At 47.0% G+C, this 24,383-nt stretch overlaps 3 protein-coding genes across 12 annotated transcripts in view; 2 read left to right on the plus strand and 1 right to left on the minus strand.

Annotated features, from left to right (window-relative positions):
- The window catches only part of obscnb (obscurin, cytoskeletal calmodulin and titin-interacting RhoGEF b), a 66,526-nt gene extending 56,754 nt beyond the window's left edge, over nt 1-9,772 (plus strand). For all 7 annotated transcript variants that reach the window (XM_030362729.1, XM_030362730.1, XM_030362734.1 and 4 more), the window contains 13 exons: nt 134-304; nt 856-1,015; nt 1,557-1,664; nt 2,407-2,571; nt 3,203-3,361; nt 4,173-4,350; nt 4,769-4,882; nt 5,153-5,320; nt 5,737-5,839; nt 5,953-6,082; nt 6,342-6,435; nt 6,648-6,690; nt 7,330-9,772. In XM_030362729.1, coding sequence (XP_030218589.1) covers nt 134-304; nt 856-1,015; nt 1,557-1,664; nt 2,407-2,571; nt 3,203-3,361; nt 4,173-4,350; nt 4,769-4,882; nt 5,153-5,320; nt 5,737-5,839; nt 5,953-6,082; nt 6,342-6,435; nt 6,648-6,690; nt 7,330-8,503 — 2,767 coding nt within the window. In that variant the 3' untranslated portion in view covers nt 8,504-9,772. The remainder of the gene's footprint in view (nt 1-133; nt 305-855; nt 1,016-1,556; nt 1,665-2,406; nt 2,572-3,202; nt 3,362-4,172; nt 4,351-4,768; nt 4,883-5,152; nt 5,321-5,736; nt 5,840-5,952; nt 6,083-6,341; nt 6,436-6,647; nt 6,691-7,329) is intronic.
- A 142-nt stretch (nt 9,773-9,914) lies between these two features.
- guk1a (guanylate kinase 1a) lies at nt 9,915-19,580 on the minus strand. Of its 4 annotated transcripts, none has more exons than XM_030362821.1 (7): nt 19,296-19,580; nt 16,020-16,133; nt 15,513-15,554; nt 14,767-15,002; nt 14,040-14,124; nt 11,638-11,723; nt 9,915-11,233 (listed from the first exon to the last, which is right to left on the minus strand). In XM_030362821.1, the coding sequence occupies exons 1-7, from the start codon at nt 19,321-19,323 to the stop codon at nt 11,195-11,197; spliced, it is 630 nt and encodes a 209-aa protein (XP_030218681.1). In that variant the 5' UTR covers nt 19,324-19,580; the 3' UTR covers nt 9,915-11,194. The 4 variants fall into 4 exon arrangements, with proteins under 4 accessions (XP_030218681.1, XP_030218683.1, XP_030218680.1 ...); XM_030362823.1 differs by lacking the exon at nt 19,296-19,580 and adding an exon at nt 18,728-18,807; XM_030362820.1 differs by lacking the exon at nt 19,296-19,580 and adding an exon at nt 18,361-18,566.
- c8h1orf35 (chromosome 8 C1orf35 homolog) lies at nt 18,863-23,826 on the plus strand. The gene is made up of 8 exons (XM_030362814.1): nt 18,863-19,104; nt 19,946-20,096; nt 20,693-20,738; nt 20,837-20,919; nt 22,301-22,373; nt 22,615-22,685; nt 22,785-22,907; nt 23,360-23,826. The coding sequence occupies exons 1-8, from the start codon at nt 19,008-19,010 to the stop codon at nt 23,613-23,615; spliced, it is 900 nt and encodes a 299-aa protein (XP_030218674.1). The 5' UTR covers nt 18,863-19,007; the 3' UTR covers nt 23,616-23,826.
- The last annotated feature ends 557 nt before the right edge of the window (nt 23,827-24,383 follow it).

The following is a 24,383-nucleotide window of genomic DNA, read 5'->3' on the forward strand; positions in this document are numbered from 1 at the left end:
TAAACTTGAGGCCAAAGAACATGAGACACCAAGACTTGAGCTGCCTTCAGACTCCAGATCTGAAGTCAGATTTGTAAGACTTCTCTGTAAGGCTTCCTCACCAGTGAATGCGGTCTCTCTCCCCACCACTCAGGCAACTGATCCAGGACCTGGTGAGCAGCGAGGCAGAGTTTGTGAAGGACATGGAGTTCTTCACCTCGCACCACGTGAAGCACGGAAGCCACCCCGACGCGCCCGCTGACGTCTCCGCCCAGAAGGAAGCCATCTTCCGCAACATCGAGGACATCAAAGCCTTCCACGGAGGGTGGGTTTGAAACATGGCCGTATCATCCACTCTGAGCACTGATTTACATTTAGGGCCTTTAGCAAACGCTTTAATCCAAAGCGACTTTCAATCAGTACATTCGTCAGAAGAAAGAGAAACAACAATATATTGCTGTGGGTACAGTAAGGATCTTCATAGAACCAAGTGCCAAGATCTAAGAACTGCTCAGTTAACTTATTCCCCTTAAAGTTGAAACAACTGCTAAATGGTAAATGCACTGCATTTATAAGGCGATTTTCTATACAGTGGCCGCTGAAAGCGCTTTACAATATTGCCTTCACATTCACAAACATTCACCCATTCATACACACATTCACACACCGACGGCGGTGTTAGCCATGCAAGGCGTCAGCCAGCTCGTCAGGAGCAGTCAGGGTGAGGCGTCTTGCTCAGGGACACCTCGACACTCAGCTAGTAGGAGCTAGGGGATCGAACTAACAACCTCCCGGTTACCTGTCAACCCGCTCCACCTCCTGAGCCACATGGCCGCCCCTTAGACCCCAGAACGTTAAAATAACTTCCTGTCGCAGGGCCTTCCTGCCCACGCTGAACGAGTGTGTGACGGACGACGACATCGCCATGCGCTTCCTGAGGAACAAGGAGGGCTTCGAGAAGTACCTGCAGTACCTGGTGGGCCAGGGCCAGGCCGAGGCGGCCGTGGGAGACAAGGCCGTCCACCACTTCTTCAAGGTGCCACACCTACAAGCCTCCCTACATTTACATTTACATTCAGGGCATTTAGCAGATGCTTTTGATCCAAAGCGACTTACAATAAGTACATTTGTAAGAAGAAGAGAAAAAATATGTCAGTGTCGGTACAGTAAGGATGTCCATAGAGACAAGTGCCAAGCACTAATAATTATTAGGTTAACCCATTCCCTGTAACAACAACAACAACAACAACAACAACAACAACAACAACATACAACATTCAATAAGTGTGTACATTAAGTGCCATGAAGAGAGGTTCGGGGGGTGTAGGGGGGAGGTTATGCAGAGTCCAGGTGAACTCTGAACCAGTGAGTCTTGAGTCTTTTGCGGAAGATGGTGAGCGACTCTGCGGTCCTGATCTCGACCGGGAACATGTTCCACCACCGCGGTGCCTAAACCGAAGAGTTGTGCCGGTGAAATATGTAGCTCGATGTCCTGAAGTGGTTCAAACCGCGGTGCTGTGTGTGTGTGTGTGTGTGTGTGTGTGTGTGTGTGTGTGTGTGTGTTATCTGCTGTGTAGGAGTATACTGACAAGGAGAAGGCCGGCTCGGAGCACCCTGTGCTGAGCATCAACGCCTACATGCAGCGGCCCCTGGAGAGGATCCAGAAGTACAAGGCCATCCTCAAGGTGAGAGTATGATTGTCAATTTGCATTTGTTTCATCTTTACGATTTCATGCCTATAGAAGAGGATTAGGGCCACAGGTGAATGTCTTTTAACTTCTGAGTTCAAAGTCAGAATGGGAGCGTACCTATGTTCCCCGGGTCCTATGTTCCCCGGGTCCTATGTTCCCCGGGTCCTATGTTCCCCAGGTCCTATGTTCCCCGCTTTGTATGTGACCAGGGAACAAGGGACCTTGTGAGCAAATCTTTTTTTCGGAGGATGGTAGGGGCAAGTACCGCCTTTTTCGCCTCTGATTCGCCTGTGATTGGTTAGAATGTCTCTCCTCCGATTGGTTATGGTTAGGGTTAGGTTTAGGGTTAACCCTCACCCTAACCCTAACCCTAAACCTGACCCTTACCCTTTGCACCCGGGGAACATAGGACCTGGGGAACATAGGGATGACCCCGTCAGAATTCTGAGATTAATGTCAGAATCTTCTATTTTGATTTGATGATACGATGATCATCTTATCAAGAGAACTTTGTTTTAATTAAAGTCAGAATTCTGAGATCCAATTCTGATTTTATTCTCAGAGTTCGGACTTACAACTTGTACCTAACGCGGAGGATCCCGCTAACACGTAGCACTGACCGTTAGCCGCGGCTAACGGTCAGTGCTACTTGTTAGCGGGATCAATGCTACTTGTTAGCGGGATAACCCCGCTAGCCCTCAGCGCTCCCCCGTCACCACCGTGTCGCCCCCCACAGGAGATGCTGCGGAACAAGGCCCGCAACGGGCAGAACTGCTGCCTGCTGGAGGAGGCCTACTCCACGGTGTCCTCGCTGCCCCAGCGCTCGGAGAACACGCACCACGTGGCCATGATCGAGAACTACCCGGCCACCCTGGGGGTGCTGGGGGAGCCCATCAGACAGGTGCGCACCGCAGAGCCACTGGGGGCTGGGGGGTTGGTGCCACCAGGGGGGGGGTGAACATTAGGAGCACAGGCTCTGTCCCAGGGGGCGGGCGGATAGGTGTTACCAGGTTACCGTCTGTTTTTTGTTTTGGTTGTTAATTAAGAGTTTTCCATTAGGTTATGGAAAATATCTAGTGAGCTAATGGCCAAGACCCGCTGACTCAGTGTGAATACTAATTGCTGTTTGTATTAATATTTGTACATGAAACCATGGAACATGAACTTATTATATATATAATAATAATAATAATGCACAATAAAAATAGCTGTATGTTCACAGTATCAACAGATGTATTTAATTCTTTAATAATCTGTATTCTGTGTAAAACAAGAACATCCATGTAGAAAAAGTTTATTCAAAATAATTGAATAAACAAGTTAATTTAAACAGAGAAGGGTGGGTAGTGGCATATACTACTACTACTACTACTACTACTACTACGTGTTTTACTTATTTCTACTCCTTTACAGACGTATTCGAAACAAAACAAACGACTCAAAATATGCGTTGCCTCTGGTCCTGTACAAGTCCTGTAACCAAACAGCTTTGTGTTTTGTGTCGTGTTTCTGCCTTATCGTTTTCGACCCAGGGGCCGTTCCAAGTGTGGGAGGGGGCCCCAGGCATCCGGTCCTCCTCGCGGGGCCACCACCGCCACGTGTTCCTGTTCAAGAACTACTGCGTCATCTGCAAACCCAAGAGGGACAGCAACACGGAGACGCAGGCCTACGTCTTCAAGAACATGATGAAGGTGAGATTGCCCCCCCCCCCCCTGGCCCAAGACGCTGTGAGGGGCCGCTTGGGCATGCTGCATCTGGAGACACACACACACACACACACACACACACGCACACACGTATGAACCAGTCTCTGTGGGGACCCACTACCTTGGATAAGACTCTTCACAATGCTAAGGACTATTTTTAAGTGCAAGGACGTACAACCAACAGTATGTGCGTACATTAAGGGCAAGAGCGTACATCTTACAATAAGATTGTACACTAAGGCCCCGTCCACACGGAATCGTTTTTTTTGTGAAAACGCATACATCTTGTGCGTTAGGGCCGACCGTCCAGACAGATCCAGGGTTTTCGGTGGCCGGAAACACACTTATTTGAAACCAGGTCCAAGCGTTGATAAGATAAAAACGGCCCTATGCGTTTTCGTGTTCGGATTCGTGTGGACGCCAAATACGCAAAAGATGTGTTTGAATTTGTTTAATTTTATTTGTATTACTTTTGTAGCTTTAAATACAGCCCCTTGGTAAATTAAATTACTAACTGCACATTAAAAAGTATTTTCTGCTCAATCTAAAAGGTTTAAAATCTGCCTTTCTCCACCTGTCTTCTTCTTATATCGTTGGAGAACCAGCGGCACAGAGTGGCCTTGAATATGTACTACAGCATTTCTCCAGCTAGATGCGTTTTCGCAATGAGTCCGTCTTTACGGAGATATTACTGAAACGCACCAAAGGGAAACGGTGGCCAGAAGATTTTTTTCACCCGTGTGGACGGGGCCTAAGACCAAGTTCCTCTCAACCTCTTGTTTGGTGTCGCCCGCAGCTGAACAACATCGATGTGAACGAGACGGTGGAGGGCGACGACCGGGCGTTCGAGATCTGGCACGAGCGCGAGGACTCGGTGAGGAAGTACACGCTGCAGGCCCGCACCGTCATCATCAAGAACTCGTGGCTCCGGGACCTCAGGGAGCTGCAGCAGCGCTACACCATGCCCGCCTGGAGTGAGGGAGCACCCACACACAAACATGCATTCATACACACACACACAAACGCATTTATACACACACACTCGTGCATTTACACACATAAAAACACACACACGCATACACATAAAAAACATTTATACATTTATAAACACACGGTCACACTCACACACACACGCATGCATTTACACACACACACACACACACAAACACACACACACGCATTTATACACACACACTCGTGCATTTATACACACAAACACACACACACACATACACATACAAAAACACACACACACACACACACACACACACACACACACACACACACACACACACACACACACACACACACAACCATACACACAAACACTGTATTTATGCACACTCATTCATAGCTCCCCATCCACACGTCTGATGGCTCCTCTCTCTGCAGGCCCCCCTGACTTCGAGGCCATCCTGGCAGACTGCACGGCCGAGCTGGGACAGACTGTGAAGCTGGCCTGCAAGGTCACCGGTGTCCCCAAACCCGTGGTCAACTGGTACAAGGGTAGGTAAAGAGACGGTCGGAGGAACAGCGTTTAGGATTGATGTACACAACTTTATTAATAGCTTTGTTACAGCGAAGCAGCTGTGTGGACATAAGACAATACAATAAAAATACAAGTGTGTAGATATAAAATATAAGTTCATTATGCACAGTGTTAGGGTTAGGGTCAGATGTTTTAACAACATAACAGAGTTGTGCCGTCGTCTTGACGCTTGAACTTCAGCATAGTCTTCAGCATGACCTTCATCTTGTCCTCGTCTTCGACCTAAGATGGCCGCCCGGTGCAGGCGGACCCGCACCACATCATCATCGAGGACCCCGACGGCTCCTGCACCCTCATCCTGGACAACATGACCGCTGACGACTCCGGCCAGTACATGTGCTTCGCCACCAGCTCAGCCGGCAACGCCAGCACCTTGGGCAAGATCACCGTCCAGGGTAGGTCTGGACAGGGCGCTGTACCCACCCCCCCCCCATACCGCACCGTACCCCACCGTACCGTACTACACACTGTACACACTGTTGGGGTTCAGGGTGGCTGCACAGGCCGGGCTGAACCAGGTTGGAACCTTGGGCTGAATTGCGTGCTTCTTTAAGTGCCTCCACGCTTTGTGAACAACACCAACCCACACACACACACATCCACAAACTCACGCATTAATACACACACACACGCACATACACACACACACGTATGCATTGATACACACAAACACACAAACTCACACATTAATACACACAAACACACACAAACTCTCGCATTTATACACACACAGACGCACTTATGCATTATACACACACAACAGATGACTCCATCTTGGGCTTCCTTCTAAACCGTGTGCTGCTTCCTTCAGTGCCTCCACGCTTCGTGAACAAGCTGAGGAACTCCTCCTTCGTGGCCGGGGAGGACTCCCAGTTCACCTGCATCATCCAGAGCGCCCCCACCCCCAAGATCAGGTGTGTACATCGGCTGTCCCACAAATCAGACCTTAGACGAGTGACACCAAAGTGTCCACCCGCTCTACCCCCTGAGCTGATCGCGTGCGCGGCTCCTCGGTTCTGTGTCCAAGGTGGTTCAAGGAGGGCCGGCTGCTGATGGACCAGGAGAAGTACCAGACCTACAGCGAGCCCCGCAGTGGCGTGCTGGTCCTGGTCATCAAGGGCCCCACGGAGAGGGACCTCGGGCACTACGAGTGTGAGGTACGACGGCCCCCCCATCACCAGCACCCACACTCCGAGTGGTGGGTCGTAAAAATACGACCTGTTAAGCCCTTTGAGACTGTACCTGTGATTAAGCGCGGCACAAATGAAATAAAGGTTCATTTAATTGAATTGAACTAGGATGCTCCTCATGAATACCGTATGAGAGACTTGCAGTTGTTGCCGTTGATTAATCAAAGAAACACCCAGTTGCGGTTGGAACACCTAAAATGAGTGTGATGTTTTCCTCGTGTGGCAGTTGTCCAATCGTCTGGGCCACGCCAAGTGTGCCGCTGACCTGGTCCTCCCGTGTGTGGCGTCTCGCTCTGCCGACCAGGGCGTCACCATCGAAGGTAGGAGCTCCATCACTCACTGCTGCCCCATTGTAGTCTCTCCGTCGAGCCTAGATCTGGAACCCGTAGACAGTGGACGTTCCATGTGGATTTGCACTCGCAAGACGGATCCGTTGTTTGTGCCGTAGACTTCATAGTGAGTGGATCGTGTTCATGTCCGTACTACTCCCGTTCGACCCTCACACCACCCCCATTATGCCTTGTACCCATAGTGACTGAGCAGGAGACTAAAATACCAAAGAAAACCATCATCATGTAAGTGACGTAGAGAGACGGAGGCGTCTGCATGGAGCGCAATGTGTGTCTGACCTGTCTTGACACTTATTGTGTGTATGCTGTCTGGTAACATAACAAAGATAACATTTCCAACCTCATTTCAATATAATTTGCATCTACGTAGTGAACAGACGTGTATTGTACACATGTGCAAATGCCTGGTGTGTTGTGCGTCTGTGTTTCCTCCTGCGTTGTGGCGTTACGTATGCATGGTCATTTGATGTGTGTAGCTTGAGTATGAAGCGCAGTCCACTAAGTATATAATGAAAGGATAACAAACTGCTTTAAATGAATACGTATATAAATATAGAATCACACAGCATCTCTAACTGGGCCTCACGCGTTGGTTCCCTGTGGTCGCTAATGGCTCCGAGAGAGGCCATTAGCCCCCAGGATTTATGGTTTTAATTCATGTGGTCCTGCCAGATTAACCCCTTCTCTCCCAGAGTGGCTCAGAGCCCTTCCACAGGCAAGAGTGCTAGCTCTGCGTGTGCTACTAAAAGCGAGGTGACAATCTCACCAGCATGCAGCCCCCCCCCCCCCCCCCCCCCCCCCCGCCCCACTGAGAGGGGAGCTCTAACGTCTGTCTCCCCCCCCCCCGTGCCCCCCCGTGCCCAGCGAGGAGACCATCACCACCGTGGTGAAGAACACGCGCATGAAGCGCCACAAGTCGCCGGGCTTCTCCGCCACCACCGCCACCTTCCGCACCGAGACCTCCACCCCGGAGCCTGCCGCGTCCCGGCACCGGCGGATGCCCCCCGCCAGGAAGACCACCATCCCGACCCTCTACGTGACGGAGCCCCAGGGCGCCGAGGCCTGGGCGGCGGAGCAGCAGCAGCAGCAGCAGCGCAAGCCGCGCTGGGTGGAGGTGGAGGAGACCATCGAGTACAAGGTCAACAAGTCGCCACGCCTCTCCCGCCGGCGGGGGGTCTCGCCGGCGGGCTCCGAGCGCTCCGTGGGGGGCGGCTCCGTGATGGGGGGCCTGGGGGCCCGACCCAGGCGCTCGCCGCCGGAGAACCCCAACGCCAACAACTCCAACAACAAGCTGGTGGAGCAGCTGGCGGAGGAGGACGCCCCCGGCCAGCCGCTGTCCTGGGACGCCCCGGGGCACGCCGCCCTCCTCCCCGGGCCCGCCTCCTCCTGGACCCCCGGCGGCGGGGCCTTCGAGGTGTCCTCCGTCTCTCACGGTGCGGCCGGCGAGGAAGACGACTACGACGAAGGCGAGATGGACGACCAGGAGACCGTCATCGTCGAGCCCGACAGCGACGACGGGGACGACCGCGAGCCCATCGGAGAGCCTAAGATCCTGTCCCGGGACGGGCGCGTGCTGACCCTGGAGGACTTGGAGGACTACGTCCCGCGGGAGGGCGAGCGCTACGGCTCCTCCGCCCGCCCCCCCGCGGAGAGGCCCTGTGAGATCGCCGTGCTGCAGCGGGAGATCGGGGGCTCGGCCGTGGGCCAGCCCGTGCTGCTCAACGTGGGACGTCCCCTCGCCGCCGCCCCAAGGCAGCGGGGCGGGTTCTTCAGCCGCTTCCGGGACCACCTCCCCGGCGGCCTCTTCTCCTCCTCCTCCTCCTCCTCCGTCGGGCCCCGGGGCCCGGCGAGAGACGTCCCCATCCAGGTGAGCCACGCCCATCTGGAGGTCCAGCCCTCCTACTGCTCCGAGGTGCAGAGAGTGGAGGGCGGCCAGCAGAGCTACAAGACCCGGGTGGTGGCCCGGACCTATGACTACACCCCCGTAGGGAACCCCGTCACCCTTCAGTTCGGTAAGAAGCCCCACGGCGACCAGTAGGCCCCGAGGAGACCAGCAGTGGCGGTATCGGTATCACAACCCCCGGTAGTCTTAAATGGGAACATTTCTAGATTGAAGGCTGTTTGAAGTGCATGTTGTTGCCGTGCGTTCGCTGCATATGACGGTTCATTCCACTGTAAAGCAGAACACCGCGAGATGAGGGACAGGCCGGTCGACCGGTGGTCTATTTCCGTTGGAGGCGTCACATCGGCTGTATAATCTGGCAGAACTGAGGAGGAATTTTAATCATAACTACGGTACTATTTTGTTGAGGAACAAGTAAAAGTGCTATATTGTTTTGTTAACTTACTAGTTTTGATTTCCGTTGGCCATCAAAATAACTGATGCTGTAAATGTCATTTTAGCAATCAACTGATATTAGCTTGTTTGGGTATTGAAAGAAACATTGAAAATGGTTTTGAAAACGCATTTTCATTCCTGTTTTATTTTACAATGATTGATTTCACAAATACAAACATTGTATTACCTTGAGTTGTTGAAGGCTGTAAATCTGTAAATCTGCAGTCGTTTGAAATTAAAAGCTCTGCCTAAACGAGCTCAGCAGAAGTGAATAGTTAAATGAATGAACAAGATGTCAACGGTTTATTTAGTCATCTGTATTTGAACAGATTGCTTTTCACAGAGATATATAACGTTTAACTGAGTTTTGTCCATATTTTCACACAACGAAAACGTCTGTTTCTGAAGAATTGGGTAGAGTGACAACAGACCTCAGTGGGAAATCAAGCGATTAAAAGTTTGAGTTTTTATCAGCATGTAACATGGATTCAGTTCATGAGGCACTGGATAATTAAAGGTATTACTGCTCAGATATTTTAATATCTGCCGATGCAGTGAAGTCACCAAGGAACTTATTAAGGATGAAAGACCGATTCAAAGTTGATTTATTTGGGAGTGAAAGCATGATATGTATTCGTTTTTCAAAAGCAAGTTAATCAGTTAATGAAATTAGAAGTTGATTAACTCATATTTAATAACTGGTGGATAGGAGTACAAACGATTGATTAAAGTGCTTAAACTCACGTTATTTAAAATATTTGGTTTAAGATAATCTATAGCCAGTAGTTTATTTGAAAAGGTAGTATTGTTCTTTGAGGTGTTGTAGAAGTGCATCAAGTATTTTGTGTAATCCTTTCAGAATAAATAGATTACTACCTGTACTGTACATTTTGAGATTTCATGAGAATCATGTTATCAGAGTGAATCTAAAGTAAATAAATTCAATCAAACTAGGAAATATGATTCAAATGTTTGTTGCTATCCATTATTGTAGTAAGACCATAACTCATCCTACTAAGCAAGAACTGAAGAAGAAATCCCAAAGCATTATTAGCGTTTCTCTATGTAAGGTTACTTTATAAAGAACAAACTGTGCACACAGGAGAAGCAAAACCTTGTTACTACACTTTTATTCTACTGTACACATACAAGATACATGTAAGTCAAAGCAAGTATGCTTTAGAAATGGGCACTGACTGGAACAATGCGAGTACTTCCAGTCTAGCACAAATCTAGTACAAACACCATATTATTGCTAAAACATGAAAACCAAATTCTTTCTTCATTATGGTTTAAAACAGTACGGAATGAGTATTAAAAGTATTTTGAATGATTCATTCATAAACTTTTTCAGGCTTAACTAAAGTCATCAGTTGATTAAAAATAAGTTAATAAAGTTGATAATCAGGTTAAATTGTCCCATCTGAATCAGTGGTGTGTACATGATGCAAAAAAACACTGACAAATAGGATTTGAGATTAATGGTTGTTCAGGCCCATGATATAAAAGTACAACTGGCATTTAGCCTGTCAAATAATAATCCCATAACAAAAATAATGTTCCATATCCGCGTGCATGTAGAGACAACTCCTTTTTATTTGTAAACGTTTCCACTTGAGTTGAATCCCTCTCTATCAACCAAGACTTGACTATCGATTGGCTATCGCCCTGGAAGAAAAACCTCTGGAATCCAATCAGTTCAACAAGTAGGTCATTGTGTTTTGGGGTTTGTTTCCAAGAAGGCAATTGGAAGCCATGTTCCTGAGATTAGACCGATCCCAAGTTTAACCATACAGGTCATAGCGTGGCCTATCTTAGACATATCCAGCACCATAGACAAGTGTATCCTCAATGTCCATTTTCCATTCAGTTGAGGAATTGATCGGTAGGTTTTTGTTATTGTACGAAGACTACCATTACAAGCCAAAAAGGGAAAGCTAAAATATGATATTCAACATAATCAGTCTCAACTTTCGTTGACTAAACATGTGGACAAGTCTGGGGATGGCCAGGATGTTATCTGCCATTAACCTGCTCCTTCTAAAGGAACTACCATCTCACAAAAACAATCCTGAACCCAGTGGTACCAACAAGAACATTAATTCAGATATTTAACACCCCTCCCTAAAATGAGGTGTAACAAAGGAGGTAAAATAAAAGGCCCAAGGAAACAAAGTTCCGGGGAAAACCGCATTGGGGACATGCTCGCATGTCAAAAGTGATTTGGGTCGGGTTAAGAAACAGCTTCTGGAATTACCCGCCCTGGAGGAATGCTCCGGAATGGGGGCGGGGTCTGCCTGGGGGAGGAGAGGGGGGGGTCTGCCTCGGGGGGGGGGGGGGAGAGAGGAGTGACGGGCAGCACCTTCCAAGTGTCCGTATTCCAGCGTTTCTTTACAAAGTCATGCCGGTTTTCTTCACTTGGTTTATTTCCTGAAAAACACGAGAAGACGTTTGAGTTACATTCAGTTTGAGACAACAAGGGACTTTCGGAAGTGTCCAAATACTATTGTTGTAGACTGTTCCCTATGTAGCAACAACAAAGGAATTAACCTATTTATAATTATTAAAACTATGAGAACTTCCAAAACATTTGACTCCACAAACCAGACAGACCGGTGCTTTTTCATCCCTGACTGATTTATTTTTGAGATAACAAACCCGGGAGTTGCTTACACTGTCATGAGGTTTGATTTCTGACCCAGTAGTTTAACCATAGTTCAGGACTCAAGCGACGGTTGTAGTGGATCACTTCCCCCCCGACGGGACTCACCCCCTTACACCACCTAACCACCCCGACGCGACTCACCCCCTTACACCACCCCGACGCGACTCACCTCCAGCAGAACATCCTTCAGCTTCCCATAGGCGTCCTCCAAGACGTCGTTGACGATGCAGACGTCGAACATACCCTCTTCTTTACCTGCAAACGGGCGGAAATTACTTGAAAGAAGCCACACAATGAAAGATTACTTATGAATTATTTAAAAACAACATTACTATTCAAATCGATTCAAATATATATAATACTTTTGTGTGATATTTTTTTCCGAATATGATAGTTATGATTATTTTCTGAAACACATTACGGGCCCTATTTTAACGGTCTGAAACGCAAGTGGGAAGCGCAAAGCGCAAATAGCTTTGTGGGCGGTTCTACGGCGCTATCGCTATTTTACAGGCGGATAAAAGACACTTGCGTCACAGCGCAAGTGTCAAATGGGTTGATCTGAAGCAGCCTAGTTACCCGTAGGTGTGGTTTGGGCGTAACGTCCAACAAACCAATGAGAGTGCCAGCTCCCATCCCCTTTAAGAGCCATGAGCGCATTTGAATCGGACAAGTTGATATTTTGACAGCGCGTCTGCAGTCTCCGATGAGACAGATGCACATGAATTTCAAACTGCAAATGGCTCAGTTTATTGCCAAATAATATGGCCTAATTCACACATGGAATAAGGTGTTTTCTTCCACAACTTCAGAAATACTGAGTCCTCAAATAAATTTCGGCAAAGAAAACGTATGATATAACATATGATATGCGGCAACTGTGGTACTATTTAATGATATACGCAATACATTATAAACATTGTTTCTTATCAGTATTGTATGCTATCCTAATATGCATGTGTCCCCGCGGTAAAAGACATTGCCATTGATTGTATTATGCGTTACGTGTTTAGTTTGCGTGTGTTTAAACAGAGCACACACGCGCGCCCGCATTCATTCATTCTTTTTAACACTCACTCGCGGTAAAACAATGTTTTTCACGATCAAATACTCATCAATCCTAAAAGTTATGGGCATAGGCCTACACCAGGCCTATTCAACTAGCGGCCCGTGGGCCAAATGCGGCCCCTCTTAATTTTTTTCTGGCCCGCAAGAGGTTGCATGCAAAAAATAAATAAAATAAAGGAAAAACATAGTTGCATGCAAATCAGGTTTCTGTGTGTAGCCGGTGATACTAGCCAGTATCAGTACCACACAATCAGGAACTGGCATCACTTATTCTGACAATGTTTGGCTCAACCGATACGTGTGAGTCTAGCTTTTCTCATATGAATGCCATCAGAACAAGGGCACGTTGCTCCATGACCTATGAGTAGCTGCATGAGTGTCTCAGGATTAGCCAAACTAGGCAAACAAGGCAGTGCAATCCTTCTCACTGACTCACTGGCTCAAACTGTCTCATATGTAGAGTAGTTCTGTTTTGTGATGATTCAAACAACATTGTTGAATTCTAAATACGTGTCCAAAATATGTGAGAAAAAAATATTTTATAATGATACGATTAAAAGTGAAGACGGAAGGAATGCTTCTGACAAGTTTATTCCACGTAGTAGTACTATATATATTAAGTTAACACTACTTTAAGTACGATTTATTTGTAGCGATTCATTCACGTAGTTTTACTCTGTGTGGCCCATGAACCCCCAGTGGTTTTCCTTTTCGGCCCACTTGTTAAGGAGGTTGAATAGCCCTGGCCTACACGATGTCTCTGTCAAGAAAATATGTGTTTGCTGTACGGTGTTTGCAGATGCATTGATTTAAAAGTACAACTTATTACCGCTGCATCAGCTGTTCTTTACCAAATAATTTACCAAGAATGTGCGGCTAGGTAGATGGGAGAAGCAAAGTGTATGCGCGAGGTGCACAAGCAATCCGTATGCATCGCATGCGCATGTATGCATTCGCCCTTAAAATAGCATCTGAACAACGCGCCACTGACTTTAAACCAGGTATTTCCTGGTCAGTAGCGCATTGGTATTCAGAAACGGCAAAATACCGTTTGCGCCAGAACACGCCTCCTCCTTCCGCCGAACCGCCCCTTGGGGCGCATGATCAATCCCTAATTTACCGGCGAGTGGCGGTGGTGGGAAAAGAACGCTCTGTGCCAGTTGTAAACTAGCAACGACACATGCGCCAGTGACTAAGTCACTTGCACCGGATGCAAGATAGGGCCCTACATGTACTAATTGCAAGCAGTATTCTAATTGATGATGTGATTATTATTTTAATGTCGTTTTTTGCATTTGAATTTAGGGCATTGGCAGACAATTTCATCCAAAACGACGTACAATAAGTACATTTGTCAGAAGAAAGAGAAACAACAATATATCGCAGTTGGTACAGTAAGAATGATCATAGAACCAAGTGCCGAGCAATTACAGCTGCTAGGTTAACCCATTCCCCGTACACCCTGCAACAAAGAGAGCTAGGACAAGATGCTGTGTTACTCACTGAACTCCACCTCGACGCGAGCTGCGTGCAACCGCTTCTGAAGACTCTCCTCTGACTCTGTCTTTCTGTCCCTCAGACGCTTCTCCTGAAACACAGCGCCGCAGAGCCAATCACACACCACCGCCACGGTTACACAAACACTAGAGTGGTTCCCGTACTAACACCAGTATCCAACATTCCTCTGATGCTGCCTAAAATGCGGGCATCGGCGAGTACGCAAGTCTATGCGCCGACCGGATACCATCACGTGACTCATTTACTACCCAGGCAAAGAACATCGCTGACACTACGGTGTTACGCTGCGTTCGTTAACCGTCGGAGGTGGAAAGTCGGAATGGGGAACGTGTCATCTCTGGCCTAAGTGCGTTCCAGCTACCAAGTCGGAAAGACATGGATGCTCACGTTTAACTAGAATGCATCATTACGATTATCGATTATAAATGTATATGATCTAGTTCTGGAAAAAAGGTTGTTCGGCAGCAAGTGAACCGACTGTACATTGCCGTCATCGTTAGAGAACCTTTTAATAAGAACCAGTGCTATTAGCAGTTGGAATGCCAGGTTCTTCATCGGTACTCGGTATCGGCCGATACTCAAGTCAGGGAATTGGGAATTAAAAAAATGGTATCTACGCAAACAACAAACACTCTGCTGATGAGCAGTCATTCAGAAGATCATCAAGAGGGCGTGGTGCTGGAGCTTTGACAGACAGGCGTCCCGCCCGTACCAGGATGTCCATGGACGGCGCCTGGATGGACACGTAGATGGCGTTGAGGTCCGTCTTCTTGATGTTGCGCACGCCCTGCATGTCGATGTCCAGGATGCAGATGAGGTTCTTGGCGCGGACCGCCTGCACCGCCGCCTTGCTCGTGCCGTACATGTTCCCCGAGAACACGGCGCTCTCGATGAACTCGCCGTTGTCGACGGCCGTCTGCATGGCGTCCTTCGTGACGTAATGGTAGTCTGAGAGGGGGAAGGAGAGGGTCGTTGAGGTCAAACTCGCATCGTCTTACAGTTGTGTGTGTATAACAGAAAAGAAACTGGAATTCAATCAGTTCAACGAGTAAGTGATTGTTTTTTGGCGTTTGTGTTCCCCGAGAAAGCAATTAGATAGAAGCCATGTCAGTCTGAAAGAGGAGACAGTCGTTGATTTAAAACTCCATCTTACAATTGCGTATACCTTTTTTACCATTTATACATAAATGGTAAATGGACTGCATTTAAACAGCGGCTTTTTAAAGCAGTGCTCAAAGCACTTTGACAATATCGCTGAACATTCACCCACTGATGCACATATTCACCCACCGGTGGCAGTGTCAACTAATCAGGGCGAGAGCCAGCCCGTCGGGAACAGTAAGGGTGAGGCGTCTTGCTAAGGGACACCTCGACACTCTGGGGATCGAACCAGTCAACCGATAGTGTTTTGTATCCTATGAGGTTAGTATGTACAGTACGGTGATAGGAGTGCTGTACCTTTGCCATTCTCTTCACCAGGACGTGGCTGTCTTGTGGTATCTAAAAAGGATGACAAACATTCCAGTTAGGAATAGCAACACAGGTCCGACACGTAAAACACACAACATCACCTACAGCTGAACCGGCGACAGATCCGCAACAATCGTAATTTTTAATTTCAAATCGAAACAAGCTATTGTGCTGTGCCACACACTGATCTTTCAACCATGTCTTCATCGGACACACACACACACACACACACACACACACACACACACACACACACACACACACACACACACACACACACACACACACACACACACACACACACACACACACACACACACACACACGACCGTAGCCATCAGCCTACTACTACTACATCACCCTACTACTATGACTTGACTACATTAATCTCTCATCCCTCTCTTCATCCGACACATACAGTAGACTAGACACACTACAACCGCTAATACAGAGCACCCATCGCGGCAGCCGACTACAACAGAAGACCTGACTTACGGGAGACGCTGAATCCGAAGACGCCGTCGTACTCCTTCATGAGCTTCTTGAGCAGCGTGCTCTTGCCCGCCCCCGACGGTCCGCTTAGCACCACAGGCCTCGGTCCAGCCATAGCTGTGTGTGTGAGACAGAGAGAGAGACAGGGAGAGAGAGACAGCGACGAACGAATGACAGAGCGTGAGCGATGGGGAACAACAGCAGGAGGAAGGAGGACAAGGAACGGCGCACCGGCTGTAATTGTGGGAGAGGTTCCTAGAACGAGGAGTGTTTTTAAAAAGGCTAATCATGCGTTGTTACTCATGAAGACCGTGAAAAATGGCTTACAGAGGGTGGGGTAGTTCATTAGGTAAACTGAACCCAAAGTCAACGTAATCAAGGATGTGCAACCGGATAAAGCTGACTCGAACACACACTCAATCAGACTGTCCCACTAGACCAGACCTTTCTGCTGGTAACAGGTCCACCTGTTACCATGGAGCCCTGATGAAGAGTGTTTGCACTGCTCAAGAGGGTCCTTCACCTAATCGCGGTCGAGGCAACGACGGATGGGCTATTTAGGTCGAGAGGAGTGGCAGTCTTTATCAAATACATTCAAAGCTAAAGTAAACTAGTACAGATTACATTTGTCATGTAGTGCATAGACATCAAATATATACAGTTTATCGCAACAATATCAGGTCATATATCACGATGTTTGCCTAACCTACAAAAGTCCTTCCTTTGAAATAGTTGTGAACCGGTTGCCCGGGTCTCTCTACTTACCTCTCTACCTGTACTCCGCCTAGACCAGGTGCATTGTGTGCGTTCATTGTGGAGAGGCAGAGTAATGAGGCCAGCGAATAAGAAAGTAGGAGGCTGCTAACCTCAACACCAGGAAATGGGTTAACATTGTATAACCTTATCTTAATTATCGCTTCTGATGACGAGCACAATCTGGAATCAGTTATCTACTGCAATTTTATAACGATGACCTTAACAGAAATTGCCTGTCAAAATGGGAATAATTGGTAGGCCACTTTTGTAAACAGCATGTAAAACAGCAGGCAAATTGGTTGCCGTACCCCTAACCCTATTTGAACAACGGCATGGAGGGCCTATTCCAGCACACACAGATTGCTGATATTGTAATGGCTACTCAATGAATGAAGGCTGCATACATCTTCACGTTGTGCAAGGTAAACAAGGTGTGGCTCTCACAGCTGACGGTGACATTCTGTGTTGCCTCTTGAAGGTTTGCACTAGAGTCGACAGAAGGCTGAATTAAGCCATAGGGCTTGCTCGGTGGAGCTGGTCTCAGGGTCTGTACCAGGTGTTGGTATTCAGTTTGAAAAGCCATACAACATTTTACTCATTGAAATGGTTGTTGAAAGAGCCAAAGAAGAGTTTATATAATTATAATCCCACCTTTTTGTGGAAGATAATAATTTATTAATTCATTCCATAGACGTGACCGATTAGGCTGATGTCCTGTTACCTATACTGGCTGTTTATGATCGACTGATGGAGGATCCTGATTTATTTCAGCCAGATTCAATCACTGCAAAAGTCAAGTAACTCTTTTGCTCTGAAAGGCCATGGGTTTCTGACCCCCGTGTTTACTGATTCAATGACCCCTATGCTGTAGTGTAGACATTCATGGACTGAACACTGTATAATAAAACAAATACCCATTTTGATAAGTTATAATCCAAATAGGCCTTCCAATCAAATGTCGTGTGCAGCATTGCAACAAATATCGACATAGAAGAATGTAAATGAGTACATGCAATTATAGTGCATGAAACTGTGAGACGGAAATCAGGAGCATGCGATGGAACGAGTGGCTTTCAATTAACCATGTAACCCCATGTTCAAACCCTTGTGACACTTCAGCATGGGTTAACTGGGCCGTAACTTCTTTCATGAAAATCAATTACATTGAGATCACAAATATCTGGAGAAAATAAGCCAATAATGTTGGCAGGCCATATTTAAACGTAGTTTATTTTATTTAGGTATCCACATAGTATATGTGCATACCTGTTGCTATTTCTTTTCATTATCCTGCCTATGTCAAACAACCTAGTTTGGTCTGGCTTTGCGAGACTAAACTCAACCTCGTATGCCATAACCAAGTTAAATCACCACATTTAATGCTTACATTCTCGATTAACCACAAAGCAACACAACAACCCTGACGGAGCTGGGATTAAGTCACAAACAGCATCGACAATAATCATAATCTTCAACCCTCATCATCCCATCTCTAGTCACCGCAGCTCAAAGCAGGAACCGCTGATCGCGAGCGGGGTGAGAACCGACCCCCAGCGGAGGGGAGCAAAACGACACAACGCCTTCATACCTGAAAAGAGTCTGGAGAAATTTCTCATGTACATCAGCGACACCTTAAATCCGAGTAGACAGTATACCCGGTGGACCTTTCTCTCCTCTGGGAGCTTTAGTTGTGAGAGGAGCGAGATCACCGGAGAGCCCGGCGAGAGAGCGGCCCGCAGCACATGATGATCTCACGTCATCATCATGGGCCGCAGCGTCGGATACATTAAATTGGCGGGGGTCGCATCACTGACACACCCTTTTTAGAGTTACACTCGTTTATCTATTAAGACTCCAGATTCTGGTTAAAACTCGAAACACAAGGTTCATAAAGCACACAACTCCCGTAATATGTAAAGAAAGGTGCAGACACGGGACGTTAAAATCAGCCTCACCCGTCCGCCTCCGTCGCGTACATTATCTTAAACGAAACGACCTGTGACAGTCGGTAAGTAGAAGTGTAGAAACAGTACACACTCTAGTGCCAGTAATCAATAAAGTAAACAATCCGCCCTACGCATCCCGAAAAGCGCCGAGTGACGACGGTGGGTAAACTCCCCGGATGAGCGACCCGTGGGCCTAGTGATCACCACCGCTCGAGTGAACCTATAGCCGGCTAGCACCGCTACACCACCGCGGTCCCTGAGAGAGAGAGAAGCCCGGAGAACCGCCAAGATGTTCGGGGCGTCGCGGTCCGGCGGCGTGCGTGGAGGCCAGGACCAGTTCAACTGGGACGACGTGAAGGGCGACAAGCACCGAGAGAACTATCTAGGTGAGTGTGTTTGTTTGTTTGTGTCGATGCTATCGTTAGCACTAGCCCAGATTGCTATTCAGATTTATTTTATGATTAAATGCACACAGGCGTGAATAGCAGTACTCGATCGGGATCGGGATGCCCTTTGATAACACTCATAGGAACACAGGCTTTAATAAAAATACATCACATTTTCTTATTTTCCATACCCTTATCCACGCGGCTCAGGTCCCTCATCACAACTCGCTTTGATTGGTCGAATAGCCCGAAACGAGGAGCTCTCTGAACCCTGACGCGACTGGTCTACTCTGAACCTTTGAGCAACCCACTGTCCCGCTGCAGTGTGGGACTCCCGCAGATGCCGCCCTCCCTTTTGTGTGATTGCCCCACGCTTACGTGTTTTTTATTTTTGGCAATATCCCCCCCAAACCATCATACCTAAACGGGCAGGGCTGAACGACAACTAGGAACTACACGTTGTGGATCACACGTGTTGCTGTTGCGTTCAGAAAGGAGGTTTACCCCTGACTGCCCTTTTCCACGTTTTGTGCCCATAATGTAATACACTATACTAGACCGTACTGCCACTATAGCCTAGGCCTCCTACATGGATGAGGGTATTGCACTTACTTCTTGCACTCTTTACTTTCATTGTCCCAATGCATTACGTTGAATGCCTTGCTGTTCTTCACCTGTTTATCACCCTGTTCATATGCTGCTGCATTCCAACAATTCCCCATATAAATATACCATGTTGTCATTGTAAAATAGTTCCCCCCCCCGAAATGCCACTTCATGATTTGTCTGCCTTAATTGCACTTAATGAACCATTCGATCCGTGCCGCTCTGGTATGTTCAGGGAACTCTTTGATGGCCCCAGTCGGTCGCTGGCAGAAGGGAAAGGACCTGTCATGGTACGCCAGAGACAAGAAGGACGGGACACCTCTGACCAGGGAGGAGGAGTTGGCGGCGGTTAAAGCCGCGGAGCATGAGGCCCTACTGGCTGCACTGTGAGTGGAACCGACCTCTGGATTAGAGATGTTCCCATACCGTTTGATTCCTCCCGATACTGATTCCTGAACCCGAGTGTCAGCCGATACAGAGTATAAACTGATACAGCTTCTAGCATTGTGAATACTAATACCACTGGTTCATATTGAAGGGTTCTCTTACGATGACAAAAAAAATAGATCATTTACATTTCTAATCTATAGTTGTGATAATACATATTATGTATTCTTGTAGTTAAGCTTCCATGCATCCATGTTTTTAGTAGCTTGAACGCACGTAGGTCAGAGATGACTCGTTTCCCATTCTGACATTCCACCTCAGACCGCTAACGACCGCATCATAACACTGCACGTGTTTGTGATGTTCTCTTCCTGTGTAGTAACGGAGCTAGTCACGTGACGGTATCGGATCGGCGCATAGACTCGCCGATACCCGATACTGCGTTGTAGGCGGTATCTGAGACCTTTCCGATACTGGTATCAGTGTCGGAACAACTCTAGTCTGGATCGGGATGATCATTGGAATTAGAAACAGATCTGTAATTATGAAAGTCAAAACAAGCGCTCAAGACAAATGTTTTTCTCTTTTGTTTCAGAGGGCACAAAAATATAAAGAGGCAACCCACTGGCTTAACCAAAGAGGTAAGCAACGTCGTGATCGGGTGCTCAAGCTATACCTGTGATGTTTTAAACACGTGATTAGTGTCTTACTCCCTGAATTGTTTCATTTCCGGGCCCAGGACTTTGCCGATGTGTGCAGGAGGGAGGACCCTGCTGGAGAGGAGAGAGATGTGGACCGTATCTCCGGTCTGGGCAGCTCCAGGTTATTATCTCATTCAATCGTCTTACTATCTAGTCTATTATTAGGTGTGCTTTTAAAGCAAGTTGAGTAAGGGAGTATGCCCGACGAGGTTTCCACTATCAGGAATTAATGGGCGACGCGAAGTGGATGACGGTTGCCTCCGCGAAGTCCATTAATTCCTGATAATGGACACCTCGAAGGGCATTATCCCGCTTATACCATGGTCACTTGCCAAAGAAAATAAATGAATAATATTAATTTCTATTTGCATGCGTTTTACAATCCAAATGTAAAGTTTTTCACAAGCCATAACTTTGTTTCCCTGGTAACGCCTGAGGGTTTGACTAATACCTGAGACAATCATTACCCTCTCGTAAGGTTCTTATGCAACGGAAACGTTGTTTACTCCTCCAGTATATAGGACGGACCTTAGCTACGACTTGGCAAGGGGGAGGTATTCTAGTCCGCTCAGCTATGAGGTAGAGAGCTAACGTTATGCATTGTACCTATTTGAAATTCGTCCCAGGCTTTATATCACAGATACTATAGGGTCTATAGCAGGGGTGGGGAACCTTTTTCACATCAAGGGCCATTTCAATTTTTCCAAAGTCCTCAGAGGGCCATACCATTATGAACACATAACTAAAGATGAAAAAAAAGACAAAAAAAGTCTATAACTGCTGTGTTACTAAGCCTCATGTTTGCTGCATTTCTAGACTCACCTAATGTGATGGCTGGAACGTTTTTTCTCTAGCAAGGCGTCTGATGTCAGTTTTCTGATTACAGTTTAATGCATTTTTCACAATTTACCAGCCCTCGTTTTGAAAGCTGAACAGATAATTTGACTGGAACTACTTAGCAGGTGTCGGTATATCAGGGGTTAATGCACACCCTGCAGCCAATCAGAATCGAGTATTCACCCAGACCATGGTATAAAGCTAATTGTGATGCATGCCATTTACGAGGAGTTATGGGTAAAACGCGGCCAAGCTACAGGATTTCTTCAACCTGCCCAACAGAAACTGCAGATTCTGGAATCTGCCTCACTTTTAATTGTTCCCAGAATCATGTAGTGTGGCCCAAGCCATAAATACCTAGCTACATGTACGTAAACACAGACTTCTTCCCTGAGCAGTTCTATTCACTTCATTAGCCTTTTTCCAGTACTAGCAATGGTCTAATTTACACAACATTCTACTTTATAAAATAGCTAAAAACAATAGCTTAAGCTATGAGTCTCTATTGAATGAAACAATAAATCAGTAATTTAGCTGCTCTATAATGTAGTTATTTTTGTTGTATGAAACTGGTTTAAAGTGCCACTTGATACAGTGCAGGAAAAATATTGAGCTGCTCTAGGGAGCTGTGATTGAAGTGTCCTTAAGTGTGTTTCCATTCACAGTGCAGGATCACGGAAAATCCTGCTCTCAGAAAAGGAGAAGGAGGCTGCAAAAATGGGCTTGTCTGTCTTCACCGTAAGTGACTGGATATATATATATATATATATCTCTCTATCTATTATCTTAAAAAAAAACGAAACAATTCCTCTTTTATTTAAACACCGTTCTGTTCCTAGTAGTGTAATTAAAATAAGTAAAGAATAACAAGTTAATGACCACTCCTCTTCAAAAATACATTTGTATACACAGAATATGTGACAAAGAAATAAATGTAACTTAAAGTCAAAATGTGTTTTTAATTTTGATTTTGTTGCAGCATCACAAAACGGAGGCTAATCCTGAAGCCTCAACCAAACAGCCGAGTGAGGGTGTAGATAAGGAGACGGGGTGAGTGGCACCTAAGTGAACACTTTACTATTTCATCCACATCTTCCATTTCCGTATCGGACAAATGCAAGCATCCAACTGTTGCTTCTCCTTTCAAAGACATGAGGGCAAAAAGAAGAAGAAGGAAAAGAAGAGCAAAAAGGAGAAAAAGAGGAAGAAGGAAAAGAAGAAAAGGCAAAGAAAAGACTCGTCTTCTTCAGATTCAGATGACCACAGGAAAAGGTTCATACCCCTTTAATATATTTTAGGCGGAGCAGAAATTCGTTATGAGACCGAGTCGCCACTAGAGGGCACTAGAGCACTGTCGAGACCTTTTTTTTTTTTTTTTTAACACGGAGATCCAGGGATTCAGAGACTCCGCCGTAAAGAACAATCTGGAAGACATTAAATTAACACGGGACAGCTAAAGTTAAACCAGGTTTTTTTTGTTTATGTGTATGCATGCACACCAAATAGTGTGTATAATTGGCATTTTTTAAGTCAGGGCTCAGTTAGTGGTTAATCATGACCTTAGGCCATATTAACCTACATTGGCTGGTTGACATTTTTTTTGTTGCGGTATGTCATGAATGATAGACTTCTGGAGGCAGCCTCTTCAACCGCAGGCCTGCATCGGCTTAACTGACCCCCGCCAGGTCCATATCATTGATTGTTTGCTTCCTTTTACTCTTCAGGCACAGAAAGGACCACCATCATCATAATCCATCATGCCACAGTCAGAGTGGAGCCAGACCCCATGACAGCTATTCAAGGGGGGAGGCAAAGGCCGAGCGGCCCCCCTCCTCCCTGCCCCGTCGCCAGCGGCGACACGACACAGACTCCTCTGACGGGGGGTCCCACGTCCCCCGAAACAGAGGCGGTGGCAAGGTGACCCCTGTGGCTAGCACACAGAGCCACAGGCGACGCCACGACACAGACTCTGACGACTGATGTAGCCCGCCACCCTTCCCCTCGGAGACACACAACAACACTCTGGACGGGATAATGAGCCCTCCGGCCCCCCACAGACCACCTGACCGTTTGTGTGTGTACCAGTGGATGTGTTCCACTCGGGAAACTGCTGGGTTGATTTTAATTTTTTTTATTTACTGAAGACATGACATCTTATTTTTCAATAATTTTAATAAATGCTTAAAATGACTATTGGTGTGATTTAAATATTTTCATTACTTTTTCTAAGCTTATTTTGTTTTCTAAAGTCCTCCCAGGATTTCTGGTGATAGCCGTGCTAGACGCGCCGCGATGCCGCAGCTCATTGTGTCTTTCGTACCACTCGGCAGCCCCATGTCCCTTTCTCTCACCCCTCTATCATGCCACTGGCCCATTGTCCTCTCCTGTTACGGGCCCAGCGCTGCGACTGGTAAGACACCATTGGAATGCACTCCACTAGTCATAATAGAGTGTAGTGTTTGCATTTGCCTTGAATTGCTCTGAAAGAGGGTATTCTGCTGGCTGGCACCTGGGGGGTGCACTAAAAAAAGAGCAAGGCATTCACAAAGAGGGGTGCAAAAATCCAGGCTGGTCCTTTTTTTTTTTTATATGGCCGGGCCGCGTCAGGACCGCCACACACACACACACACACACCCACCCTGCATCTCGGAGCAGCAGGAGAGCAGGCCAGACAAAGCCACCCTGTAAGGGACCCAGGACAGGCTCCCCTCCGGGTCCACGACCACCACTCGGCCTCCATGTTTTACA

Source organism: Gadus morhua, chromosome 8 (assembly GCF_902167405.1).
Source record: "Gadus morhua chromosome 8, gadMor3.0, whole genome shotgun sequence".
In the NCBI taxonomy this organism is placed as follows: domain Eukaryota; kingdom Metazoa; phylum Chordata; class Actinopteri; order Gadiformes; family Gadidae; genus Gadus; species Gadus morhua.

Bases quoted from the DNA above. Each gene is read 5' to 3' on its own strand.
- guk1a (XM_030362820.1), bottom strand. From the start codon at position 18,394: ATGTACATGAGAAATTTCTCCAGACTCTTTTCAG. The intron at 14,125-14,766 runs GTACGGGCGGGA...GCTGTGTTTCAG, and splicing joins CGCCGTCCATGGACATCCTG to GAGAAGCGTCTGAGGGACAG. The intron at 11,724-14,039 runs GTGAGTAACACA...GCCCGTTTGCAG, and splicing joins TCGCGTCGAGGTGGAGTTCA to GTAAAGAAGAGGGTATGTTC.
- c8h1orf35 (XM_030362814.1), top strand. From the start codon at position 19,008: ATGTTCGGGGCGTCGCGGTCCGGCGGCGTGCGTGGAGGCCAGGACCAG. The intron at 22,374-22,614 runs GTAAGTGACTGG...ATTTTGTTGCAG, and splicing joins TGGGCTTGTCTGTCTTCACC to CATCACAAAACGGAGGCTAA. The intron at 22,908-23,359 runs GTTCATACCCCT...TTTACTCTTCAG, and splicing joins TCAGATGACCACAGGAAAAG to GCACAGAAAGGACCACCATC.